The sequence below is a fragment of the Diabrotica undecimpunctata genome, chromosome 2 (assembly GCF_040954645.1).
Source record: "Diabrotica undecimpunctata isolate CICGRU chromosome 2, icDiaUnde3, whole genome shotgun sequence".
NCBI lineage: Eukaryota > Metazoa > Arthropoda > Insecta > Coleoptera > Chrysomelidae > Diabrotica > Diabrotica undecimpunctata.
In genome coordinates this window covers 133,693,980-133,721,643 of record NC_092804.1, presented here as the reverse complement: position 1 = coordinate 133,721,643, position 27,664 = coordinate 133,693,980, and the positions used below count along the sequence as shown (strand labels likewise).

The window sequence follows — 27,664 nt, the reverse complement described above, 5'->3', positions numbered from 1 at the left end:
AAACACTTTATTATGCTGTCCAGTGGCTACTTTATTTCACTTAAAAGCTTAATGTACAATATCATGAAACAATTTGCATTAACGAACATTATCAGTTTCATACCACAATTTATGTCAATAATAATATATTTAGTATTTAACATAGTGACCAATAAAGAATGTACATGCTATTTGTATAAAATGTGGTTTTCACTGACTAATTTTAAGCTATGATTCATATTTTGACGATTTTGAGAATATATTTAAGAATGCTGGTCAGTATACTTAAAATTAGAAAATATTATTAAATAAATCTATTGTGTTTATTCATCACCTGCACACGGTTCATCTCGAGTTTTCAGGAAATCTTGTGTAAATGTTTTAAGATCGGCATTTTTTTCACATTTAGTTAGTAAGGTGTCTGTAAAGCATTGGGCAAGTCCTTTAGCTGCGCTGAAATAGTTTTAATGATAAGATTATATAACTATAACAGGTATTTTATACAACAATTACTAACTAAAACATATATCTAAAATTAAAAATGAGACGAAATTTTATACAAACTAAGACCAAGCTCTGAAATTTATATTTAACAGACAACTAGGTGGTAGTTACCAAGCAGTAGGTTAGCGAGTCGCAAATTAATATTAAAAAACTAAATATTTTACAACAGGTTTAAAACTAAAAATAATTCGTATATGAATCCATACACATCATCAGGTCATTCTAAATATAAATCACTTATATAAAGAATATCAAGAATATGTAGCTGTAAATTTGACGGAAGCGAGTATTATTTGAACTGGAAATTATTTTTTCAAATTTTCGTTATAATTATAAAATTATTGATCTACTTTTGAATAGAACTGATAATGCACATGGATCACTATACGAAACGTTTTCATTAAAGGGCAAAATACCAATATCTCTTGTTTTGTTCTCCTCTTTTGTGACCGAGAACTCATCCACAAGTATATTTCTGAACTAAGTTTTGTATATAATATATATTTATATATATATATATATATATATATATATATATATATATATATATATATATGTATATATATATATATATACATATATATATATATATATATATATATATATATATATATATATATATATATAAATATATATATATATATATATACATATATATATATATATATATATATATATATATATATATATTTATATATATATATGTATATATATATATATATATATATATATATATATATATATATATATATATGTTCGGATAAATTTCCGCGGTCGGTCAGATAAATAAAAATTACTGAGTTCTCGGGAAGAACCGCGTTGAGAATTTAAAGCTCGACGTTTCGGCACCCATTTTGGAGCCATTTTCAAGAGTGATAATACAGTTCCGTTTGAGTTCGGGGTCTCAATCTGCCTACTCCCCTCACTCGAGACATACCAGCATCGTGTTCTGTATAAACACAAGAACTGTCTCTCGGTACTGAGGTCTCAATCTGCCTACTCCTCAGTGTCGAGTGACAACCGGTCTTACCCTGTGTGGCTGCTTTTATACTCGCTATATGCGCGGGAACGGCATGCGCTGACGTTATACTGTGATATATTTACAAGTTTTTTAATTGGCTTTGCATAATTTTTAAAATTACTAACTTTTTTACAAATTTAGATTGCAAAAACTACTTGATTGATCGTGCAAAAATTATGTCTATAGTTTTTTTTTTCATGTGGTTTTTAAATACCTGAAAAAAAAATTGCAAATTTATTGCAAAACATCTTCCAAAAATTTTTCTAAAATACATAGTTTTCGAGAAATAGAGATCTAATAACTTAAAAAGAAAATATCTTTATCACAATTTTTTTTAAACACCTACTTTAGTCCACCTTTTGAAATGTCCGCATAGTGAAATTATCATTTCTCTATGGGGACTAGAAGAAAAAAATGGGATCATATGCGATTTACCTAAATAAGTGTAGTTTAGAACAAATACCGCCCGATCTATAGAAGAATATTATCTAAGCGATTTTACCTGCATAAACGTTTTTTTGAGACAAAAGGATCATTTTCATTAAATCCTCTCTGCTGTTTAGCCAAACAATTTGCATAATTGGTTATTGTGTCATTTTCCATAAATTTTTTTATACAGTTACTCATAGATGTACCTATAAAACAATAAATAATAAAAATTTGGAATCAAATTCAATATTTTTAATGCTTCTTGTTACACGGTGTGGTAGTATGGAACATTGGGGACAAGAGTTATCGAAAATGTCAAATGGGATTTTAACGAAACTTTGGCATGTAGTCCCAAGCCACGGGAGATTTGGAGTGGAGATTTGGCTGTTTATAACTACAAAATATATACATATATATATATATATATATATATATATATATATATATATATATATATATATATATATATATATATAATATAACTAAAATAATCATGAATTTGTTGCGTGTGTGAGTCCATTTCAAAAGGTAAAAGAAATAATAAATTAGACTTACTCACAATTAATTTAATTTAACTGTCCAGACGACCGGTTTCGCTTTCTACAATATGCAAAGCATCACTTTGTATCGAGACCTGAAGATGCTTTGCATATTGTAGAAAGCGAAACCGGTCGTCTGGATAGTTAAATTAAATTGATTGTGAGTAAGTCTAATTTATTATTTATTTTACCTCTACTAAAATAATGTGCAATGATCTGATCGCCAACGTGGAAATAAAAATTAGTGAAACCTTGCTAGAAGTAGTAGACGAATACATATACCTGGGACAGCTCGTACATAAATCGGGATCACTACTTCCGGAAATCAAGAGACTAATAAAACAAGCGTGGTCAGCATCCAGACAAAATTCCATAGTCTTCAAGGCCACTATACCTCAAGAAGAGAGTATTTAATCACTGCATATTACCCGTCTTGACATATGGATGTGAAACTTGGATATTAAAGAGATAAATAACGTCGATAAGTAACTCAAAGAGCAATGAAAAGATGTATGCTAGGGATAACAAAGAGGGATCGTAAAATAATCTAATGGATACGGAGGCAAACCCAGGTGACTGATGTAATCCAAAGAATAAAATCCCTGAAATGGCAATGGGCAGGACATATAGCAAGAAGAACAGACAACAGATGGACGACTAGAACAACTATGTGGTACCCCAGGAACGCTAAAAGACCAAAGAGGCGCCCGAATCTCAGATGGGATTATGATATAAGAAAATTAACAGGAACAACGTGGTCTCGAATAGCACAAGATAGAAAAATATGGGCGCAAATGAGCGCAAATTATAAGAACAACGAATAACTAAGACATCGTCGAATAATAATAAGAACATAGAATAACATTGAAATAAGGGAGGCTGTACCGTAATTAGAAACGGTTGATAAAGCTGCACATGATGATGATGATATACATAAATAGAAACTTTTTTATTGCCTGGATATCTCGGTCTGTTGTAAATAAAACTGTTTAATTTTTGCATAAACGTTTCAAAAAATTTTCCATTTTCAATAAGCACTTTATATTATTTTATAAACATTACATTTTATAATTAAATTTTATATTTACACTTTTTAAATGTTTAACATGAATTAAAAATTGGTATCTGACATTGACATCTGGCAGGTATCTTAAAGTAGGAGTGGTTCAGGGTCGTGTCTTAAATATCTGCCATAATGTATTAAAAAACAACTCAATTTATTAAATTATGATACATATTTGAAAGACATATTATTTGTTCTTTTTCCAAAATATGTACATTTTCAAATTCAAAAGAATGGCTATTTTCTAGAGAATGTTTGGGTAGAGCTGTTGTGTTTAATGCAAACTCATAAAATAAAAAAGTTTCTATTTAAATATTCACGGTCATGAAATAACAAACTACTGGCTTTTAAGTGAAACTCTTTAAGGTTTGTTAAGCTTTCGAGTTTATGTAACTTTTTCTCACAACACACTAAAACAAAAACAATAAACTACCTTATACAATGAAGTTATATCTTTAACAGGCTAACCCTTGTGAGGATGGTACTATAAAATTACTAGAATTACATAACATCTGACGACATTATATTAATTTGCTGTTCTTTTTTCTTTCATTCTAAACTTATCACTATTTGTGTCTCTTCTATTTTTTTATACATTTTATACGTTTTCCAGAAGAAGTGTCTATGCTTAATATGTAGAAATGATTCGTTTGCACTTATTATTATTAGAGGGATTATTCCAAGTTCAAATGAAAAACACTTAATAATAACAACCAAAACATTTCTAGAATCACTTAGTGCCCTGTGAACATCTGGCACTCTTAATTTTACTGTATCATCAACATTACCATTAGCAAATTTTAAGTTTAATGTTTTAAGCATTTTCTTCGCTTGCTTTTAAAAACCTTCCTTTGCACGTATCCGTTTAGTTGTAACAAAATATTGCCTCTTAGAAATTTGATTAAAAGACAGTTCTTCTAGAATCGCATTAGATTTATTTAACAATAATTGCTTAGGTTGTTCTGGTTCTTATTTAATTAAAAGCTCATTTGGTTTATTAACTTCTGTTTCTTTACAATTTTCAGAATTGGGACATAACTGGATTTCTTCTACTTGTTTCACTAACGCTTCCAAATCTTCTTCAGTGTAAATATTTTCTCGAGTTTCTTCTGACAGTAATAAAGTTTTCAAACTAATTTTAGCAGGAACCCCAAACATACGGACTGCACTTGATGCCAGAATAGTAAGCTCGGTTCTTGACACATTGTACAAATTGAAGACCCTCTGACCACTCGTTTGTTTGGTTGCTTTCCAACCAGAAACTCAGCATATTTCCGATGTCTTGATTCGCACGTTCAATGTCGTTCAATAGATCCTTTTGACTGACTGTGTCTTGACTTACCGTGTTCTATCTTCAAATATTTTCACGTGGAGCACAGTGATTCTATAATTGTGTTAAATAATTCTCGTCCATTGTCAATTTGGACTTCCTCTGCACGTTTAATTTTCAACTGCCGTAATTGTACAAATTTTGTTAAGTGATCTTAGTAGACAAAAATGAATTTAAAGAAATTATCTGCTTGGACTTGCATATCTATTAAATCTATTTGATATCTAAATACTATTGATTTCTTTTGATAGTATACGTTTAACTACTATGGTTGAGTTTGCCTAAAGTACAAGCTGATTATAGCCGCTAATGTCAAATATGGAACAAAAATATTTTCTGTTTAGCAGTGTTGGCATGTTTTTATAATGTATATGCTGTATGCTTCAAATATAAAGAGATAAAGCTTTAGAAAATTATATTTAGATTACATTATGTTAGGAATTCCACCATTTTTAATTTATATAAAACAAGAATGAGTAACTATTTATTTCTTTTGAGATTAATTGCAGTTAATTATTAGAATTTATTTTGGCAATTGTCCTTCGATAGATTAGAGGATAGATTTGGCAATCCTCAAACAACCCGTTGCCAGATTGCAACAGATGTTTGAAATTAATCTCGAAAGAGACAAATATTTACTCGTTATTGTTTCACTTAAATTAAAAATTGCAGAATTTATAAAACAGTATAATCAAAATGTACTTTTTAAAAGCTTTCTCTCTTCATATTTGAAGCATACAACATATGCATTAGAAAAACCTCCCAACACTGCCAAAGCGAAATATTTTATTTCATGGTTAACATTTGCGGCTATATTCAGCTTGTATGTTCGGTTTTTTCTGGCACGTTTCACTCAGATCCAAATGGATCGTTATAATTTCTACAGTTATGTTCTTGTACGTATCTTGTAATTCTTTCAATATTCTTATTCTACCTCAATGCCCAATAGATTTATGTGCTTCATCAAATAATTTAAAGAGTTCTACCAAATTAACATAAAATAAAATATTGTGTTTGTCATTACTTAAGGAGCAAATCAGTTTTTTAGTTTCCGCAACTCTCATGACATCATACTTTTTCAGCCCCTTGTAGTCATCCGGTTTTTTTACCACTAGTTTCAGATTTACTAACACGTACATTGTTCATTAAACTTTAGTACTTCCCTTTTGAAAGCAAAACCATATTGTACTTTTTACTATTTATCATTTAAGTACTTTTGTATTAAAACGCTCTTCCATTGATCAAAAATAATCAGTTCTCGGATAATGAAATGTACAGTTCTGTATGTAGGTAGGTTAACACAAAACGTTATCTCGATAAAGAAAACACTTCAAAGATAGGTAGGTAATATTATTGTTAATTAAAAAATACAAAGCAAAGGTATGTCAAATCAAATCAAACCACAGAAACCCTTTTGATGTCTCAATTAACACTGTAGACTGAAGACTGATTACGCATGAGGTAAAAAAGGCATTGAGCTTGCGTGTCGTTCGCTATAATTTAAATTTCTTGCTTTTATTAAGTTTATCCAGGAAATCTATACAATTACCGAAAAAAGTAGGAAATAAAGAGTTTTTAAAGAATATTTCCTACATTTACCGTCGACTCTGATAATTGTATATAATTATCGGTAATTGTATACTATTATTTATTACTGGTAATTGTATACAATTGTATACTGTTTTGAAAAAACATGCAAATGTTTTAAGCCTTTTTACTCTACAGATTCCACGTCAACCACTTCCATCCAAATTTACAAAAATATAAAAACAGAAGCGAACAAAATCACCAAGCGGTTATGGCAAACCCATTGAAGCTCCTAAATACATCCTTCTGAGTAATTTACCACAGGTTGTATAAGTCACTTTATTCTGTCCAGACTCGACGGGATTCAGCAGAAAAGAAAGAATTCTCCTTACAATCAAACGAATAGTCTCTATAGGCCATATTAAACTAACACACAGTTTCCCGTTGACATCAGAAGGCCATTTGCCAAACATGCCAATGTTAAATTAACAGTGAAACATGTCAGTACCACATATCATCAGTTCTAAATTAATATTCAATGAGCTAACTTAATGCTTTTGTATCAAATGTCATGTTTTGTAATCGTCCCCGTGCGAATAGACTTCGTGGCCATAGTTCCGGGCACGTTAATGCTAATAAAACAAATTGTGAATTTTTTCTAAGCTCCCGTTACGATTATATATTTATTATATTTCTGAACACTAATGTTTCTAGCAATAACATTTTTGTTTACTGCCCCAAAAACAAAAGGACATACATACTTACTTTGGATTATTGAGTTATCCTGATAAAGTAACTTAACCATTGACTTCGCATATTGAAAATACAAATCAGGAAGGTACTTTAGTTTCCAAGGTAGACAAATTGTAGCTAGCTCTTTAGGTGTTTTACTACATTCTTCCATATTATTCAAAAAATCTGACTGAGATGATACAAATAGCGTTTTTCTGTTAAAACAACTATACATATTTTCTATTGCACTCTAAAATTAAAGCAAAATAAAATACTTGCAATTATAATTAATACTGTATTTAATAGTTTCATTTGAAAAAAAACAGTGTAACTTTCCATGGATGCATATATGTTTATAAACCTATATATATATATATATATATATAGTTTATAAACCTATATATATATATATATATATATATATATATATATATATGTTTATAAACCTATATATATATATATATATATATATATATATATATATATATATACATATTTCGCCTCTACGGGGAGGAACTTTTCATTCGTACTAAATCTTTTTCTAATCTTCTAATACCGTCTTCTCTGTGATCTTGCTGTCCTTAAATAATGTCGTGACCATCAAGTCATTCCAAAATCTCCTCAAATTGAACATCACACTAAATCTTTATCAATAATTTCCTGAATTCTTAGAGCAACTGGTTTTTTACTTCTTAAAAATTCAAATTATTCCACCCGATGCAACTTAGATACAACAAATTCTCAACCTTTCAAAACCTACAATGACATACAGTCTTTAAATATCCATCCATTATTATGGGATACTGTTTATCGTATTTCTTACCAATAAGCCCAACACATTTTTGAAAACAAAACCCAAAAACGGAAACAACTTATCTCTCAGCAAAATCTACAGCCCATTTCGAATTAACACCGCTCTACTGTTGTTGGCAATTTCTCAGATATTCACATATCCGATTCAGCTACCAGAGCTGTGTCAAAAGGCTTCAATTTTTTAGTCACTTCTCTTTTCAGTACAACTAAGAAAATTATTTGTCAAACTGAAGAAGCTATTTCTCATTTTCCTTCCGACCAAGTCAAAGTTGCCAGACAAGATGTCGCCAGAATTCTCCATACTTTCAAACCCCCTACCGTCAAATATCAGTCTTTCAGAAAGACGCGCTCTCAAAGAACTTTATAACAATTCTGGCATTGTCATCTTTCCGGACGACAAAGGTAATGCCACCATTATTCTCAACTCTTCTAATTATTTCGACAAAATATTCGAACTTCTCACTTCCACAGAATACAAACACGTCCCAAACGATCCCACCACATATCTAGAAAAAATGTACCTCCACACATAAAGAAGTCTCTTATACTCAGAGAAAAATCATTCCGAATTCCAAAGATATACGGCCTTCCAAAAATCCATAAGACCATTCCTAAGACCCATCGTCAGGTTGTTTATCCTTACAACCATAAGCCGAAAAGGCCTATTCCTTTGTCAAAAACTGTTTTCATTTTATTGATCTTTTGGAAAACATTTCTACTCCACCCTCAGATATAGTAGTTAGTTTTGACATTGTTTCTTTATTCGCCAACATTCCCATCGATGAAACCATTTCCATCTTGGATTCTAAACATCAAATCCCCCAAGACACATTATCTCTTATAAAACACTGCATGTCTAATACATATTTTTCATTCCAAAATCATTTCTATCGTCAAATCAAAGGTGCTCCAATGAGATCCTCCTCTCTCCCGTAATAGCTAATATCTACATGAAACAATTCGAAACAGCAGCCCTCTCTTCATCAAATCTCAAACCCACCTGCTGGTTACGGTACGTTTATGACACCTTTGTCATTTGGCCCCACGGTAAAGACACATTAAACATTTTTCTCTCCCACCTGAATGGAATACATTCCAGTATTCAATTTACGATGGAAGTTGAGTCTGAAGCGTCTTTGTCATTCCTTGATATTCTTATTCAGAAAAATCTACCTCACAGTTTTTCCTATTACGTGTACCCGAAACCCAGTCATACAAACCGTCATCTCAATGCCCAGTCACATCATCAACCCGCCCAACTCAATTCAGTTATCAACACTCTTATTTCCCGTTCCATAAGAGTTAGCGACAACAACCACAGGTCATCCGATATCAATTCAAACCCAAATCAATAGGAGCATTCAAAAACATCTAAACCCCATTCCATCCAAAAAAGAAACCTTGCCGCCGGATCAACCCAAAATATTTCATCCTTTTATTTCCAGGTGTCACTGATAAGATCAGTAGAACTCTTAACCCTCTAAACATCAAAACCATCTTCACTACTCACTCCAAGTTGTACAATCTCGTCAGATCCGTAAAAGACCAAATCCCCAATGAAGACCATGGTGTCTACGAGATACCTTGTTCCAGTTGTCCACGTACATACATAGGACAGACAAACCGACGAATCTATCATATTGTCTATCAGTCAAACATTCCGATACTACTTTAGCCCTAGCCCAACATCATATTCAGACAGGCCCTAAAATATATTTCGAAAATGCAAAAACTGCTTCAGCGACCCCCCACCTTAACCCTTACTGCTCAGGGCACGTCAGCTCAGACCACGTCAGCTTAGACCACGTCAGTGCGTATCGTTACCGCGCATACTGATAGTATAAAAGCAGCCACACAGGCTAAGACCGGTCGTCACTCGGATAATAATACAAGGATATAAATGGACGAAAAAATACGGAAGGCTAAGAAAGCATTCTTGACTTAAAATAGTAATACTAACGAAGGGCAAAAGTACATAATAAATATTTACTATGTATCAGATCATTTATTAGGAAATACAAATTCCGACAGATAAGTAAACTTGCAAATATAGAAAGAAAATGTTTAGAAATGATTACGGTTCTAACGAAAAAATAATAATACTAAAGGGAACTCTTTAACGTACTAGGTCGCAGTCTATTCATCAGAATATGTGTGAGTATGTGTGTGTGAGTGTGTGTTGTTTTGTCTTGCAAAAACAGCAGTTTATGAACTTACACCTATGGAATCATAGTGTCATTTATGTGGTTTAAACCAAATACATTTATATACCTTACCTGTAATTTAGATTCGTTTTCCGCAGTTAGTTCATGGTGTTTACACTCTGATATAATAAATCCATCTAAGGTATAGGGTAAAATCGATCTTTCTGATATTAGTTGTCTAGTGTGTCTGTGATGGTCTATAAATATATTAATTATATAGTATATTGCTATGAAAACTTGTCATATCAATGCTTTGAAAAAATATTTTTCGTGTATAATACCGTGTCAATTCATCCGAGAGATATACACTTGCAACCAACACTGCCGTCTTAAATAAGAAATACATTTATATAGTAGTTATCAGTATTATTATTTACAAATTGTTTAATATAGACGTATTAGTATAATTTAACTGTATTGTAGCTAAATGAAAAAAACGTCATAACATTGTTGTGTGAACCTTTATTGGAATTAGAGAAAGAAAGGGACCTCTGTTGAAATAAACAGATTAAAAATAAGCTGAAATCAGAATGCAAATTATGTTTAGAATAATATACATGTGTATGTACCAATAAGCTGTTCTAGAGTATCCACTGCTCCCTTACTGAAATTGTTATCTAAAATAATTATATCTAACAATCCGTTAGTTGCTGACGTGAAAATAAAATTAAAAAGAATTGAACTCAGAAAACAACAACCAAAAATTAATGTAGGAATGCTAAAAAACGAAGAAATAAAAAACGAATTAAAAAATATTGTGAATGTTAATATGCAAAAAACACTAACTGACAACGAACAAATTATGGACGTAAATAAACAGTGGTATATATAAAAAACACATTACTGAAACCAGCTCAAGAAAGTTTGATACAACATAGGTCAAAGGCTAAAAAACAGTGGATGACAGAAGAAATACTATTACAGATAGAAGAAAAAAGGAATATAAATGAAAAGATCTGCAGAAGTATAAAGAAATACAACGAATAATTAAAGAAAAAAATCAAAACAGCTAAGGAAATCTATTTGATGAAACAATGTAAAGAGATAGAAGAACTAGAAGAACATAGAAGAACTAGAAACAAGTTATGATATGAGAAATATGCACAGAAAAATAAGAGAAGTGACTGGAATGGGTCGAAATAGACAGCAAGGACACATAAAAAACAAAAAGGAGTACTAATAGATTTACCAGCGAAATTAAAACAATGGGAGGAGTACGTTAGAGAACTTTTTCAAGACAAAAGAGATGAAATGCAGAAAATACAGGAATTAAATCCTTTAAAGCGACAGAAGACCACGATAGATGAAACCAAATATGCTGTCAAAAACTTTAAAGACAATAAGGCAGCTAAATTAGATGAAATACCAGTAGAACTGTTAAAACTAGTGGAAGAGGATAACTTGGTAGTACTGGCAGATTTATTCAACATGGTGTACCATTCGGGAATAATACCACAAGAGTGGCTGAAGTCAGCATTTATAACCATCCCCAAAAAAACAAGCAGCAAAAGAGTGCACTGATTATCGAACACTGAGCCTCATGAGTGATACTTTAAAAGTACTGCTAAAAGTAATACAAGAGAATATACGAAAGACTAGAGGGGGATATTAGCGAGAAGCAGTTCGGGTTCCGAAATGGAATGGGTACTCGCGAAGGACTATTTGTTATCAACATTCAGCGATGTCGGGATGTAAACGTTGATCTACACTTGTGCTTTTTGACTACGAAAAAGCTTTCGATAAAGTAAGACATGAAAAACTAATATCAATACTTATGAACAAGCGCATTGACAGTAAAATTATAAATATAGTGCAAACATTATATTGGAACCAAAGTGCCATAGTTTAAATTGATGGGCAACACTCAGAAGAAATGAAGATCTGTAGAGGAGTTAGACATGGATCTGTTTTATCGCCACTTTTGTTTAACTTATAATCTGAAGAAATTTTCCAAAACACGCTCAATAATAATAAAGCAGCAGTGACCGTTAACGAAGAAATAATTAACAACTTACGAGATGCAGACGACACCGTGGTCATAGCAACGAGTATAGAAGATCTACAACATCTTATCGAAAGCTTAAGTATGGATAGTGCTGAGATGGGAATTACTATAAACGCTAAAAAAACGAAGTACATGCTAATTACAAAAAAAAACACAAAATTTACATCACCTATTGACAATCAATGGTAACGTGATAGACAACAAGTAGAAAAATATCAGTACTTGGGAACTTTGATTAATGAAACCAATGATGATACTGCAGAAATAAACAGGCGAATAGAGATTGCTGGATCAGCATTTATATGAATGAAGCCACTCCTAACGTGCAAAAATCTAAATTTGGAGATCAGACTACGTACAATTCGCTGTTATATATTTTTAATATTATTAGATGGAGCTGAAACTTGCACATTAAAAAAATGCAATTTAAAAAGAATCGAGGCTTTCGAACTCTGGTTATACCGCAGAGTATTAAAAATATTATGGACTGATAAAATTACAAATAGAAAAGTACTGAATTAATTACTATTTAAATGGGAATAAGCCACAATTAAAGATTAAAATACGTTTATTGACGTTTCAATTTCCACTTCGGAAATCGTTCTCAATCGGGATACAGAAAAGATCATAACATGTAATTCGTCTTTAAAAAGACAAATACATGCCATGCTAACATTAAAATTCTCCTGTTAGTGATTCCATAGTAAATTATGAGGAAAAAAACAGGAAAAAACCTCATAATACTATCCCGACATGGTAAGTATTTGATCGTGCATTTAGTTTACCTTCAATAAACACCAAATTCCGATTTTATATGTTTGTTATTTAAAAAACATAAATGATGTATTCTCTATATGTTACTGACTTACCAATACTGGTATTTTTCTTTTAATAACTTCCTCTTTCAATATGGGTAACCAGATCCTACTACATTCTGCCGAGGAATTCGCGACACAATTGTTGACACGAGTTGTTGGACACATTCCTAAATGATATAAACGATAAAGAAAAGACAATAACATTTACCATGGAAAAGGAATATAATAACACATTACCTTTTCTGGATGTTTTAATCTCTAAAAACGATACTGGATACGAAACTCAGGTGTATAGAAAACCAACACACACCAACAGATATTTAAATTTCGAATCAAATCACAATATTAATATTAAAAAGGGAATTATTAAATCCTTATACGATAGAGCCAAAATTACTTGTTCTAACGAAAATTCAATATTTTAACAAAATTCGTTCTTGGAGGAAATACATTTGTTAACATCTGTTTTATTAAAAAATGATTATCCTTTATCGTTTATAAATAAGGAATTTTCAACAATCGATCGAATAGAACAAAACAACTTAGAACGAGATCCTACAGCATTTTCAAGGAATAATACGAGGAAAATAACAATACCATACATAAAAGGATTATCGGAAAAGCTTAAAAGGATGTGAACTAAATTCAACATTTCAACAACATTCAAAACAACAAACACGTTGAGATCTATTTTGTCCAAAACTAAACCTAACAATGAACAAGAAAGGACAAAGAATTGCATTTATAAAATACCTTGTGAATGCGATCAGTTTTATTTAGGTGAAACATCAAGACCATTAAATGTTAGAATAAGTGAACATCAATCCTATATTAAAAATAGAGAATTTGATAGATCTCAAATCTGTAAACACGCATGGGATAATGAACATAGGGTTCAATGGAATGATTCAAATATAGTCCTAAAAGAAACGGATGGTAAAAAGAGAAAAATCAAAGAAGCGGCTCTAATTATGCTAAATGAGACCAATTGTGTCGCGAATTCCTCGGCAGAATGTAGTAGGATCTGGTTACCCATATTGAAAGAGGAAGTTATTAAAAGGAAAATACCAGTATTGGTAAGTCAGTAACATATAGAGAATACATAAATTTATGTTTTAATTTTTAAATAACAAACATATAAAATCGGAATTTGGTGTTTATTGAAGGTAAACTAAATGCACGATCACATACTTATTATGTCGGGATAGTATTATGAGGTTTTTTCCTGGTTTTTCCCTCATAATTTACTATGGAATCACTAACAGGAGAATTTTACTGTCATCATGGCATGTATTTGTCTCTTTAAAGACGAATTACATGTTATGATCTTTTCTGACAGATATTCTCAAGTTAAAGTTGATTTCATGTAATCGAATGAACTATCTTATAAGTAAAGTCGTCCCAGGAACGCAACTCAACAATATTGGCAATATCATTTTAAAGTTGACAACTGTAGACGAAAGTAGACGAGTATAAGGTATGTCTGAATTGTCAATATAGATGAGTCAGATAAAATTAAATTATTAGAAGAATTTTTCACTAAGTAACAAAAAACAAAATTTGTTTAATTTACTAATGTTTGTATTTTGAGAACGATTTCCGAAGTGGAAATTGAAACGTCAATAAACGTATTTTAACCTTTAATTGTGGCTTATTCCCATATAAATAGTAATTAATTTAAAATGCCACAAGAAAATAGCTTCAGAACAATATTAAAAAAGTACTGGAGAGGGTTGGTAGAGAAACACAACTAATCACCACTATACAAACCAGAAAACTGGAATACCTAGGCTACGTGATAAGGGGACAAAAATATGAAATTTTAAGGCTCATAATACAGGGAAAGATTCAAGGAAGAATATCTGTTGGCCGAAGGCAGAATTCATGGTTAAAGAATCTACGTGATTGGTATCAATGTACAAATGATTGATTTGTTTAGAGCAGCAAGTTTAAAAATTAAAAATAGCCGTTATGATTGCTAACCTCTGTAGGGAGACGGCACTGTAAGAAGAAGAAAATAATTTGGGGCTTTTTGTCATTTACTTGTCACTAACAGCCTTTTTATGATGCAAAGTACTTATAAGAATATTTTTATTTTTTTAGAATTATAGTTAAAAACAGTGGTATCTTGCGTGAAGTAAAAAGACGAACTATGAACTTCTTTATTCGAGATTTGTGCTGGAAACTCCTATTTTTTCTTATAGTCTCGAGCATTGCATTTTTTCTTTTTAGAAGAAGTTGTCCTAAATTTTACAATGTAAATGAGTTATCTCAAGTAATATTGTGGTCTTTCAAATCACTACTTATGGAGCCAGAAGTCACCAATCAGCACACAGGTTGTCACTCTGGCCGGCCAATAATAAACGATTTTATTAACTATTTTGTTATTAGCCTTCCGACGACAGATCGCTGCTGAATTGCAAACACGAAGTGTACAAAAGAGCAGCGCATCTTCCGATCGGGTTTAAGTTGTCTTACGCCTTGCTCCAGCTAGACCTTGTTGGGCGAGAGCCTCTTAAAAATTCAACGTTTATTATTATAACCCAAGAGTGAACCCTTGCTCGAAGACTTCGTTTAAGAAGAGTCCAAACACCTTAATAGTGAATACATACGAAGCTTTATCGGCTACAAAGTATTCGCAAAAAGGTATAGGAACCGGTGTTAATGAACTGTTGGTCAATCTTTCGTTGATGTGAAGGAAAGTTTGATAATGGAACTTATAATCACATCAAAAAAAAAACTATCAGCTCGGAGAGAACATCGGAGTCAGACAGTGCCATCTTTCCCTCTCTCGCTATAGTTACATATATTTCGGATCGTGCCGAACTGGCACAGTGTTCCACTAGACCACCGATGGTTAGAAGTGAATAAAAGTCCCAGGTGAACATAGAATTACGTCTTACTCGGTGTTCGAGCTAAAGTAGCCTTTCGTTGCTAGGAACCTTTCGACGGAAACAATCAACGTCTTTACAGAACATAAGGTTGTTTTCACGGGAGGTGGCGTACGAAGTATAGGACCAACGTGTAGTCACCATTCCGCCGGTATTCCTATACACCTTGTGGAGTGTTTACTTGACCTTATGTCGAAGCGTCAAGGGCCGGTATCTCTGCGGGATCCAAGGCATACACCGTAATCAGAATACCAAATAATTAATACATATAAAAGAAAATTCATTGTCACGTAAAAACTTCGAACTGATAAGGTATTCTGCATTGCCGGTGGACCCTTCGTGACTACAGAGACACCGGTGAGCTTCTCAATGAGTGTGGTATGAGTACACATAAATAACCATGAGGTAGATGATCGAGGCGAAGAACCTTCGCTCCGCCTCACGAGCGGCGGTCGAGTCACGTTCAGACATACCGAATACCTCAGTGGATGCTCCGACTGTACGACACTTAAGTGGTACACCACATGCACTCCCTGATTTCGTTTTGGCGCCCCAACTGCTTCGATTCTTGTATATATTTGCAATTTTAGAGCCTAAGAAGTTTTACTGTCACATAAGGCCTAATTTTTATGTCATATTCCGCTGGCTTGCTCGGAATGTACTGTTTGAATGGCAGTGACCTCTAAACGCAACTCATTGCTCATTGACAGTAATATTTTCATTAGGGTTAACAAATTTTGGTGAATTTTCAAACCATTTTTCACAAATTTCATGTATTGCAGCCAGTTTATCAGAACGCCTCCCATAAGTCTAACCCTTGCTAGCGGTATCATGCGTGTCTTGTCTAAATAATATATAGTCCGCTGTTAGTGTCGATATTCTTGCATTTTTTTAGATAATCTAAACACCAGTGTACTTAGTATCCTCTTACTTTTCATATAGCCACACGTTTATTAACGATTTTGTATTTGAACCCAAGTTTTTTCAGCCGTTTACGTAAAGTGGTTTTACGGCAGCTTCTTCCCATTGCAATGAGCTTGGTGTATATAATATCAATTGTTGGTATTACATTTGTTTGTATTCGTCATAAACCAAATTCCTTAAACATTTAGCAATCACGATATTAATTTGTTTAGGTTTTCCAGCATCTGATCTTGTTTTTCTCTTTTTAACATCACTTTTCACGATGTCGCGCATGGTAGAATACGAAATTCCTGTTAGAAAGGCCGCTTTTCTTATAATACTGCCTTTATAACTATTTTCAGGATCATTTTGAAGATTTTTGTAAACGTTCATACAAATTCTCTTAGATTGCTTATTCAAAACAATCCTTTTCTTTGGAAGTCTTAAAAACTTTTCTACAGTTACAATCTCAGTGTCATTGTTTTTTGTATCACTTACACTTAAAAGATTGTTAACTACTACACTTTCTCTACCACAACTTGAGTTCTCTTCCTCCCATGCACGAAAAACTGTAGGTGATTTTTTCCATGGTCTAAACATTTTCTTTATACACAAATAGACAGTTTCAAAAAAACAAACAACAAAAAAATACTACAATTATTATATCCACTCACAACAAAATTTCAACAAAACTCAAAATTAAAAGAATGCACAATGCACATCTATCTATAAACAAGCTAGTTGCAAAGATACAACTAAACTAAAAATTTGCAAGTCCAATCCCTTAGATAAGGGACATGTCTGTATTTTTACAACCGGATTACTCTTCGTAAATCAATCAGTTTAAAACTTAAAAATTTATACTTGGGCATTAGTACAGTTAAAATTGTTAGAAGATTATATTTAGACGAAATATTAAGCAATATAATTGAAACTTTTTTCTACTTTTAAGGACAAGCGGGACGTAATTCAAAATTATGCTGCATATTATATTTGAAGCATTATTTGGTTAAAACATCTCATTTTTGGTGGTAAAAAATATATTAAATACATATATAAATTTGTCCGGACTAAAAGTGGTAAAAGTTGGTCTGGAAGTTATATTTTTGTTTGAATTTGCTGACGGACGATGGATAGGTGGTGTTAACTTTAACCGTCACTGGTCGGCAACAGCTACGAAGATAGCGGTATCAGCAAATAAATAATTTTAGTAAGTAGACTGTAAATAAGCACTTTAAAAAACAAAAGAATTGCTAAATAAAAAAAGACATATAGAGACAGATAGAGGAAACATAAAAAAGTTCTGAGGAAATTTTCTCCCGTGGTAAATATATAATGGAACGCCAAAAAAAAAAGACGTAAAGTAAAATTGTGGCCTATTCCCAGTAAAAATAGTAAAATGTTATATAAAAAAAGTCTAAACTAGATATGTACCTCAAGTATGTAAAGAAAAATGAGACAATTAGTTAGAACAACTAATGATAAAACGGATTTAATTTTAACAGTGTTATAGCTCTTACGTTTGATAAGAGTCAATGTAACAACTAAATCTAAAATATTATGTATTATTATTTTTATTATTTTTAATTTGATTATAAATTGGAAATGAAAAAGAAACTTACTAGTTGTTGCAGGAAACTTTATATTCCTGGAATCAGTTAATCCTAAAATATCAGAATAACTAAATTACATAATTGGTAAACAGGAAGGTAAAACAAAATCAACATTTTGCATAACAGAGACAATAAATCGTTTGTGTAATTTATTACGTACTAAGAAAATACGAATACGCCAGGTTAACGTGAACTCACCTCTAATTTTTTTATCCTGATTGCATACAAACAAAATTACCAATGCTGATTTCGCTCAGCAGTAATTTAAACAATTTCAGAAATATTTCAGGTTAGCTCGTTTACTTGTACCTCTATGAATAAAAAGACTCACTCAGGCTTGGCAAATAATCTGTTAAACCTGATTTTTAAGTGATCGTGAAAAATATTTATTTCTTTTAAAACGTGTTTTTTCTGCTCGAAATTTATTTTAAAAAACGCTGTTACTTATATTATATATATATAATATATATATATATATATATATATATATATATATATATATATATATATATATATATATTCATCTTCCAAATAAATTAAGAACTATTTTAGAATAAACTATCTTCTAAGTAGTATAGTTAATTTAGGTTTTTTTACAAAGATCTTAACTATATATCTATCTATAAAAGTCTTAACTGATAATCAGGTCTAATTTTATAGTCCAGACCCTAAAACAAAGTGGTCAATGTTGTTTGCACTTGTAATTCATTGGAAAATTGTTGTCATCTATAAAAGAGTGTCACTGTATTTCTTGTGTGGTCATTCTTATGCCCACTCGACTGTTTATCCCTGTGCATTACATTTTGTTTTGATTTCGTCAGTCCCTATTTGGTCTTTCAGCATATTTTCTGAAGCTCTTCTGAGTATTATTATTTCTGCTGTTTCTAACACTCTCTATGTTTGGCTGTATCAGATCTTATTTCTGATGCGTATGTCGTTATTAGTTTTATTTTCTTCTTCTTCATGTGCCATCTCCTCTAAGAAGGTTGGCAACCATCATGACAATTCGCACTTTCGATACCGCTGTTCTAAAGAGGTCAGCAGAAGTGCAGTTAAACCAAGCTCTCAAATTGCTTAACCAGGAGATGAGTCTTCTTCCGCGACTCCTTTTGCCCTGTATTCTTCCTTGTATTATTAATTGCAGCAAGTTAGAACGCTTGCCCTTCATGACATCTACCAGATATTGCAGTTTTCTGACTTTAATTGTATTTAAAACCTCTATATCTTTTCTCATTCCTCTCCACACCTCGACATTCGTGACTCTATCCACCTAACTTATTCTTAATATCTTTCTGTAGGCCCATAACTCGAAGGCTTCTAATCTGTCCGAAACATCTTTCTTTAATGTCCAAGCCTCCAACCCATAAAATAATACGGAGAACAGGTAGCATCTCAGAAGTCTTATCTTTAAAGAAATTAAAATGTCCCTGTTGCAGAGTACTTTTTTCAGTTTATTGAAAGAATTTCTTGCCTGTCCTATTCTTGCCTTAATCTCTTCTGTGTACTTATTATTTTCGTCAATTATTGTACCCATATATATATATATATATATATATATATATATATATATATATATATATATATATTTCAACTTTTTTAATTTGTGCTCCATGTATTGTTATGTTTTCTTGGCGCTGTTGGGATTTTGTAATTACCATAAATTGTGTCTTTTTTGTGTTTAGGGACAGTCCGTTTTCTTCACTGACTTCTACCACTCTATTAACCATTTGTTGTAAATCCTCAAAACATTCCGCTAATAAAATAGTGTCGTCGGCAAACCATATATTATTGAGTGGTCGGCCATTTACTTTTATTCCCATAGTTAGTTCTTTTGGTGCTTCCTGGATTATTTCCTCTGAATACAAATTGAACAAAGTAGGAGACAGGACACAGCCCTGCCTGACGCCCATCTCAATCTGTATTTCATGTGAAAAGACGTTGTTCTCTTTTACCACAGCGATCTGATTATAATAAATAGCGCTAATAATCCTGATGTCTCTCATATCTGTACTGGCCGATGTATACTGGCTGATTAACATCCGTGCACCTTTGCACAAGTACATTCATAGCAAACAGGGCTTTCCTTGTTTCCAGTGCATTTCTAAATCCAAATTGTGTGTTACTTATGTCCTGCTCAAGTTTGTTGTGTATTCTCCGGTGTATAATTTTTAAAAATATTTTGAGGCTACGACTCATTAAACTTATTATCCGGTGATCTTGGTATTCTTTTGCATTTTGTTTTTTTGGTAATGTTATGAATGTTGACATCAGCCAATCTCTAGGAATGATTCCTGTTTTGTATATTGTATTGAATAAGTCGATTAATATTCCAATCTGCTGTTCATCTATAAACCGTATTATGTCTATAGGTATTTCATTAGGACCTGTTGCCTTGTTGTTTTTTGTTCGCTTTATCGCCTCTAATACCTCATCTTCTGTTATGTCTGGGCCGTTGTCGAACTTTTCCTGTTCTAGTACTATCTTAGTCCGTTTGTTTTTAAATAGCTCTTATATATATATATATATATATATATATATATATATATATATATATATATATATATATATATATATATTCCTGTCATCTTTTAAGCCTATAAATTCTTAAAGTATCAGAGTAGTTTGTGGCTAGTGTCGACGTGCCAAGGATTGTTCTGATTAAGCTATCGATACAGGTCTTATCACACGTCATTGAGTAAGGCACCAAAATGTTGAGATAGTTATAGTTAATCATAACTTGACTGGCAAACAGAGGACCGAAAAATGTGATTTTGTAAACAGTTAATCCAAGGGAAGTTAAATTTATTGAGTCCTCTTGGAGGTTGTCTTTTAGATAACGTTAGTGCAACATATCGGGCGAAAGCCCGCAGGTTACCTCCATGAGACGTCTGACATGACACTGCGGGATATTGAGTGATTGAATTTAATATCAAGTAGCAACAGCCTCAGAGTCTATAGGCAGAGAACAGTAAGTGGACAGCGAATTATCGGTTGAAAAAAAAAACAGATTCGTAATAATGTCGTTGGATTGCCCACTGCAATCTCCAAGCCGTTAGGCACATCTAATCGAATCCTCCCAGCAAACCCCGAAAATTCTGATTAGGAGCAATTATCTATAAATTTGAATACGATATTGCTCCAGAATCAAAGTCTTAGAAAAACGAAGAAGACTCGAACCAAAAAGGGCAGCGCTTTAGATAAGGCTAATCAGACTTCGAGAAGGAGGAATCAAAAAGAATCAGAGAGAGCTTAGAATTGGAAAGAATAAATCAGTCAATATAAACATTGACTGATGAGATAGCAATTATGTACCATTTATGATACCAACTGAAGACATACCAAAAGTAACAGCAACTTAAGAGGCAAAAAGCCTCATAACAAGTTTTCATGAGCAAATGCGAAACTTTGCAGTAATGGTCGAGCAAATTCAAATCGAACAATTGTCAAACAAATGACAACTGTCAGAAGTGCAATAAAAAGTTTTGGTAGACAACAACAATGCTAAGCCAGGAGAATAATCTACTAATTGAGTAATGGAACTCAGAAGCGCTGTGAGCTAAACCCCACCCCTCTCACACTATGTTGGGATTGTTCGTTAGAACATAACTTCTCTTCGATATCCTACTTTTGTTCAATTCTCAGTCGCTCATTATGACACATCAGCTTTTGTCTATCGTTCAACTTCCTCGACCTGGCAATTATGCACAAGATGGGTCAACAATACAAAGTACAATCTGTGAACAAAGAGGACTCAACACATAACCCAATAACCACATAACCCAAGGAAAACGGGCATCCAAAGTAACGATTAGTTCATAAGCCACCCCATCATAATTCACACGTTAGGGAGGGGTGGTGCCATAATTTGGAGGTCAGATAAGTACAATTTCATATCGAAGTGTGGCCCGTTTGATCTTGGGACATGTGGGTCCCTTAGTTCAATGGTTCACACATGTTCCTAGGGGCTGGGTTTAAACGCGTGAGTGTGTGTGTGTGTGTAGTTTCTTGACGTTATCTACTAGATTTAATATGTCGGATACAACATATAGTGTTATTAGGGTACACTGCTTATCTATTTGCTCTTTGTATTTGGCTGGGGGCTACTTTATTTACATTACTTTTTCAATGCTTTGCTTCACCGAGTTCCAGTTTACATCCTATTGGTTCTTTACTGATTACTATTATTCTATTTTTCTGAATTAAAATCGTCATGGTAAATACGGTAAATTCTATTGCTTTTGTATTAAATCTGAAAACTAGTCTTTGAAGACTTTCTTCACTTTTGGCTATCAATATTGCATCGTTTGCATAACAGAGAATTTTAATTTCAATATACTATTTTTATTGGGAAAAAGCCACAGTTTTACTTTAAAATAAGTTTATTGTTACGTTTCGATTTTCATGTCGTGGCTTATTCCTGACAAAATAGTAAATTGTATTACAATGCGACAAGAAACTAACTTTAAAACAATTATTTTAATTTTATTGTTCCCCATTCTGTACCCTTTTTCTTTACGCTATTTACGACATTATACATTCTTAGACTGAATAGCATGGAGCTTAAAAATTCATTTGTCTTATTACATTACGTGTAGCTATAGGTTTCGTACGTTTTCCATCTATTCTGACTTCCATATTAAATTTGTTCTGAAGCTATTTTCTTGTGGCATTTTAAATTAATTTATATTTAAATGGGAATAAGCCACAATTAAATGTTAAAATACGTTTATTGACGTTTCAATTTCCACTTCGGAAATCGTTCTCAAAATACAAACATTAGTAAATTAAACAATTTTGTTTTTTGTTACTTAGTGAAAAATTCTTCTAATAATTAAATTTAATCTGACTCATCTATATTGACAATTCAGACATACCTTATACATTTTAAAGTAGACGACTTTAAAATGATATTGCCAATATTGTTGAGTTGCGTTCCTGGGACGACTTTACTTATGAGATAGTTCATTCGATTACATGAAATCAACTTTAAATTGAGAATATCCGTCATAAAAGATCATAACATGTAATTCGTCTTTAAAAAGACAAATACATGCCACGATGACAGTAAAATTCTCCTGTTAGTGATTCCATAGTAAATTATGAGGGAAAAACCAGGAAAAAAATCTCATAATACTATCCCGACATGGTAAGTATTTGATCGTGCATTTAGTTTACCTTCAATAAATAAATCACAATATTAATATTAAAAAGGGAATTATTAAATCCTTATACGATAGAGCCAAAATTACTTGTTCTAACGAAAATTCGTTCTTGGAGGAAAAACATTTGTTAACATCTGTTTTATTAAAAAATGATTATCCTTTATCGTTTATAAATAAGGAATTTTCAACAATCAATCGAATAGAACAAAACAACTTAGAACGAGATCCTACAGCATATGCAAGGAATAATACGAGGAAAATAACAATACCATACATAAAAGGATTATCGGAAAAGCTTAAAAGGATAGGAAATAAATTCAACATTTCAACAACATTCAAAACAACAAACACGTTGAGATCTATTTTGACCAAAACCAAACCTAACAATGAACAAGAAAGGACAAAGAATTGCATTTATAAAATACCTTGTGAATGCGATCAGTTTTATTTAGGTGAAACATCAAGACCATTAAATGTTAGAATAAGTGAACATCAATCCTATATTAAAAATAGAGAATTTTATAGATCTCAAATCTGTAAACACGCACGGGATAATGAACATAGGGTTCAATGGAATGATTCAAATATAGTCCTAAAAGAAACGGATGGTAAAAAGAGAAAAATCAAAGAAGCGGCTCTAATTATGCTAAATGAGACCAATTGTGTCGCGAATTCCTCGGCAGAATGTAGTAGGATCTGGTTACCCATATTGAAAGAGGAACTTATTAAAAGGAAACTTATTAAAAGGAAAATACCAGTATTGGTAAGTCAGTAACATATAGAGAATACATCATTTATGTTTTTTAAATAACAAACATATAAAATTGGAATTGGGTGTTTATTGAAGGTAAACTAAATGCACGATCAAATACTTACCATGTCGGGATAGTATTATGAGATTTTTTTCCTGGTTTTTCCCTCATAATTTACTATGGAATCACTAACAGGAGAATTTTACTGTCATCATGGCATGTATTTGTCTTTTTAAAGACGAATGACATGTTATGATCTTTTATGACGGATATTCTCAAGTTAAAGTTGATTTCATGTAATCGAATGAACTATCTCATAAGTAAAGTCGTCCCAGGAACGCAACTCAACAATATTGGCAATATCATTTTAAAGTCGTCTACTTTAAAATGTATAAGGTATGTCTGAATTGTCAATATAGATGAGTCAGATTAAATTAAATTATTAGAACAATTTTTCACTAAGTAACAAAAAACAAAATTGTTTAATTTACTAATGTTTGTATTTTGAGAACGATTTCCGAAGTGGAAATTGAAACGTCAATAAACGTATTTTAACATTTAATTGTGGCTTATTCTCATTTAAATATAAATTAATTCCATATTAAATGTTTTCAACTATTTTTATAATATCGAGTGAGATTACTTTAATATATAAGATTTATTTTACATATCTTATATATTAAAGTGATCTCACTGAATATATAAAAAATATGTATTATAAGTTTTTCTTTAAAGGGATAAATTTTCTGGCTTCGGGATCTCATTTTTTTAACCAAGTCATATAGATATGTCTTTTTGTTCAATTTATTGTTTCTTTTATCTAATCTGTGATCTATTCGTTATTTTCTTTTCTACTTTTGTACATATATCTTAAAGCCTTTCTTGTTGCTTGTTGTATAATTTTTTTTACTAGCTAGTACTTCTCTTCTACTGTTTTTATTTCATCTTCAGTTTTGCAGCCTGGCTTATCTTAAGCTCTTACGCTATCAATATTAAAGGTTGGTTACTTTAGGTTTTGGATTCGGCACTATTTTCGTTCTGGGTTTATTTGGTATTTTTCTTATAGTTAATAGTAATAATTTAAGCTACCAAGATTTAATGGTCAGATCCACATTCTGCACTTTAATAGGTGCTTACATCATTGGTTATTATTTTTGTTTTTTTTTGTGATTGGATCAGATAGTCAATAATTGACTGCAGTTTCTTCTCAAGCCATATTTATATAAATTTATGAATTCATTTTTGCAAAAAAATCCATTTATAATCTGTAAATCTAAGCTTTGGTATATGTCTAAGGATATATATCAATGCATTACTAAGTGATCACTGACCAGTAGAAGTGTTTGGGGCTCGGGAGACTGCGACCTCGGAAACCCAGAAGAAGACGTTGGAGATAATGTCAACAGCTCGACGCAGTGGTAATAGACTCCGGTTTAACCCTGCAAGACTATTGAGAGTTGAGTTGACTGTTAAGTCTTGAGACATTATTCCTGTAACATAATTATTCTTCGCTCTAGGTGTAATTGTACTAACCGTGGAAATCCATTGAAACCCACAGAGACCTAACTGCAGCGAGACCGAAAGTCTCCGGTATGAAACCGATTGCGGAGGTACAACACAATAAGCATGGGAGCGCGGTATTTGTGAGAACTCAAACCATAGTCTAGATAATAAACACTGAGATCGGAAACTACAAGATAACCTCGGTATACAAGCCCCCAAACCAGCTTTTTATATTTTCACCCCAAACTAACTTTCAATCACAACCTAATCAGCTTATACTGGGAGACTTTAACAGTTACAGTTTATTTTGGGGCTATGTAGATTCGGAAACAAATGGAGATGTAGTAGAGGCATGGGCCAAAACGAGTGGTCTCGACCGAAACCAAGCACTTCCTCTATGCTGACGATCTTGCAATATATGCTCAAGGATATTATTTTGAAGACGTAGAGCGGAAACTCAAAACTGCCTTAAAAACAATGACAGCGTACTACCTGCAGAATTTCCTAAGACCCAATCCCTCTAAAACCCAAGTCTGCGCTTTCCACCTCCAAATTGCGTGGAATGGTAAGACATTAGAACACACAAATCAACCTATATCTCTTAGGGTAACTCTGGACCGGTCCCTCACCCACAGACAACATTGCAAAAAACAAGAGGAAAAGTAACAAGTAGGAACAGTATACTCAGAAAGCTACCGGGAAGTAAATGCGGTGCACATCCTGGCGTTTTAAGAACAACGCTCCTTGAGGCGTTAAGAACGTCTTAAGACCCCGTCTTAAGAACAACTTTTTAAGCGTGCCCCGTTTGGGGCAGATCTGCCCAAACCAAACATGTTGATACTGCGCTAAATGAGACATGCAGGATAGTAACGGGGTGCATGAAACCAACGCCACTCTCAAATCTATATTATAAAGTAGCGGGTTTTGCAGAACCCTTAACATGCAGAGGCGTTGCAGAGCACATAGAGAAAATTAAACAGATAGCGGACAAACGGCATGCCATATACAAAGCTCAAATACAACAAAAACGAGTAAAATTCAGAAAAAATTTCATTGGAACAGTGCAGGATGAACCGCCTTAGTATTTTCCTCGTCCCCAGGTCCAATGAAACGGCCAGTCTCTAGACTTAAAAACGTGGAAAACTATGAATAGGATAAGAATGGGGTCGCTCCAGTAAAATCAAACATGGCAAAATGGGGAAAAATAGACCAAGATGACGTGAACTGTGAATGTGGAGAAACACAGAATATGGAGCATATTCTTACATGCAGAAACTGTCCTCATCGATGTACCCTCGAAAATTTGGAGGTCGCCAACAAAGATGGAACCGACGTAGCCCGATACTGGGCCGAAATATTATGAATGACCGGACACTAAGTAAAGTAAGTCTGTAGTAACAAAAACATTATTTGTTCATACATAATTTTTTGCATTTATTGATGTAAATGTATCTATCGTTTCATACACATATTGTGGTCTTATACAAGCACAAGCAAATTACCATATTTAACCTTACTTTTTGAGTGAATATGCCCTTTTATTGGCCAAAATTTCAATTGTCATTACCATTAATTATGTCTGTGCCCATACTGACCGCAGTATGGAAAAAACACGTCATAAAAAGTATATTTAAAGAGCAACAAAATATAAAAAATTATAGTTATCGTAAACATACTTAAATCACGTAGTAGGTAGATATTATAATACAAGACGATATTATTATCTCTTTCTATAAAAAAAACTGTTTTATAACTTACCTAAGAAAAATACAAATATCCACACAAAATTTGGCATATTATATACCTACCTATAAAACTAAATCAAAATAAAGTCTTAACTTGTGTTTTTAGATTGACTTACTCTTTTATGTCAGGG

General features: G+C 32.5%; 1 protein-coding gene across 2 annotated transcripts; it reads right to left on the bottom strand.

Moving 5' to 3' along the window:
* Window positions 1-27,664, bottom strand: LOC140433462 (uncharacterized). Of its 2 annotated transcripts, XM_072521461.1 has the most exons (6): window positions 27,547-27,664; window positions 18,381-18,422; window positions 10,214-10,338; window positions 7,158-7,374; window positions 2,007-2,139; window positions 1-432 (listed from the first exon to the last, which is right to left on the bottom strand). In XM_072521461.1, the coding sequence occupies exons 1-6, from the start codon at window positions 27,581-27,583 to the stop codon at window positions 303-305; spliced, it is 684 nt and encodes a 227-aa protein (XP_072377562.1). In that variant the 5' UTR covers window positions 27,584-27,664; the 3' UTR covers window positions 1-302. The 2 variants fall into 2 exon arrangements, with proteins under 2 accessions (XP_072377562.1, XP_072377563.1); XM_072521462.1 differs by lacking the exon at window positions 2,007-2,139 and having other exon boundaries at window positions 304-432.

Coding starts and splice junctions, on each gene's coding strand:
- LOC140433462 (XM_072521461.1), bottom strand. CDS start 27,583: ATGCCAAATTTTGTGTGGATATTTGTATTTTTCTTAG. Junction 18,423..27,546: donor GATATTTGTATTTTTCTTAG/GTAAGTTATAAA, acceptor CTGATATTTTAG/GATTAACTGATTCCAGGAAT. Junction 2,140..7,157: donor GGATAACTCAATAATCCAAA/GTAAGTATGTAT, acceptor ATTGTTTTATAG/GTACATCTATGAGTAACTGT.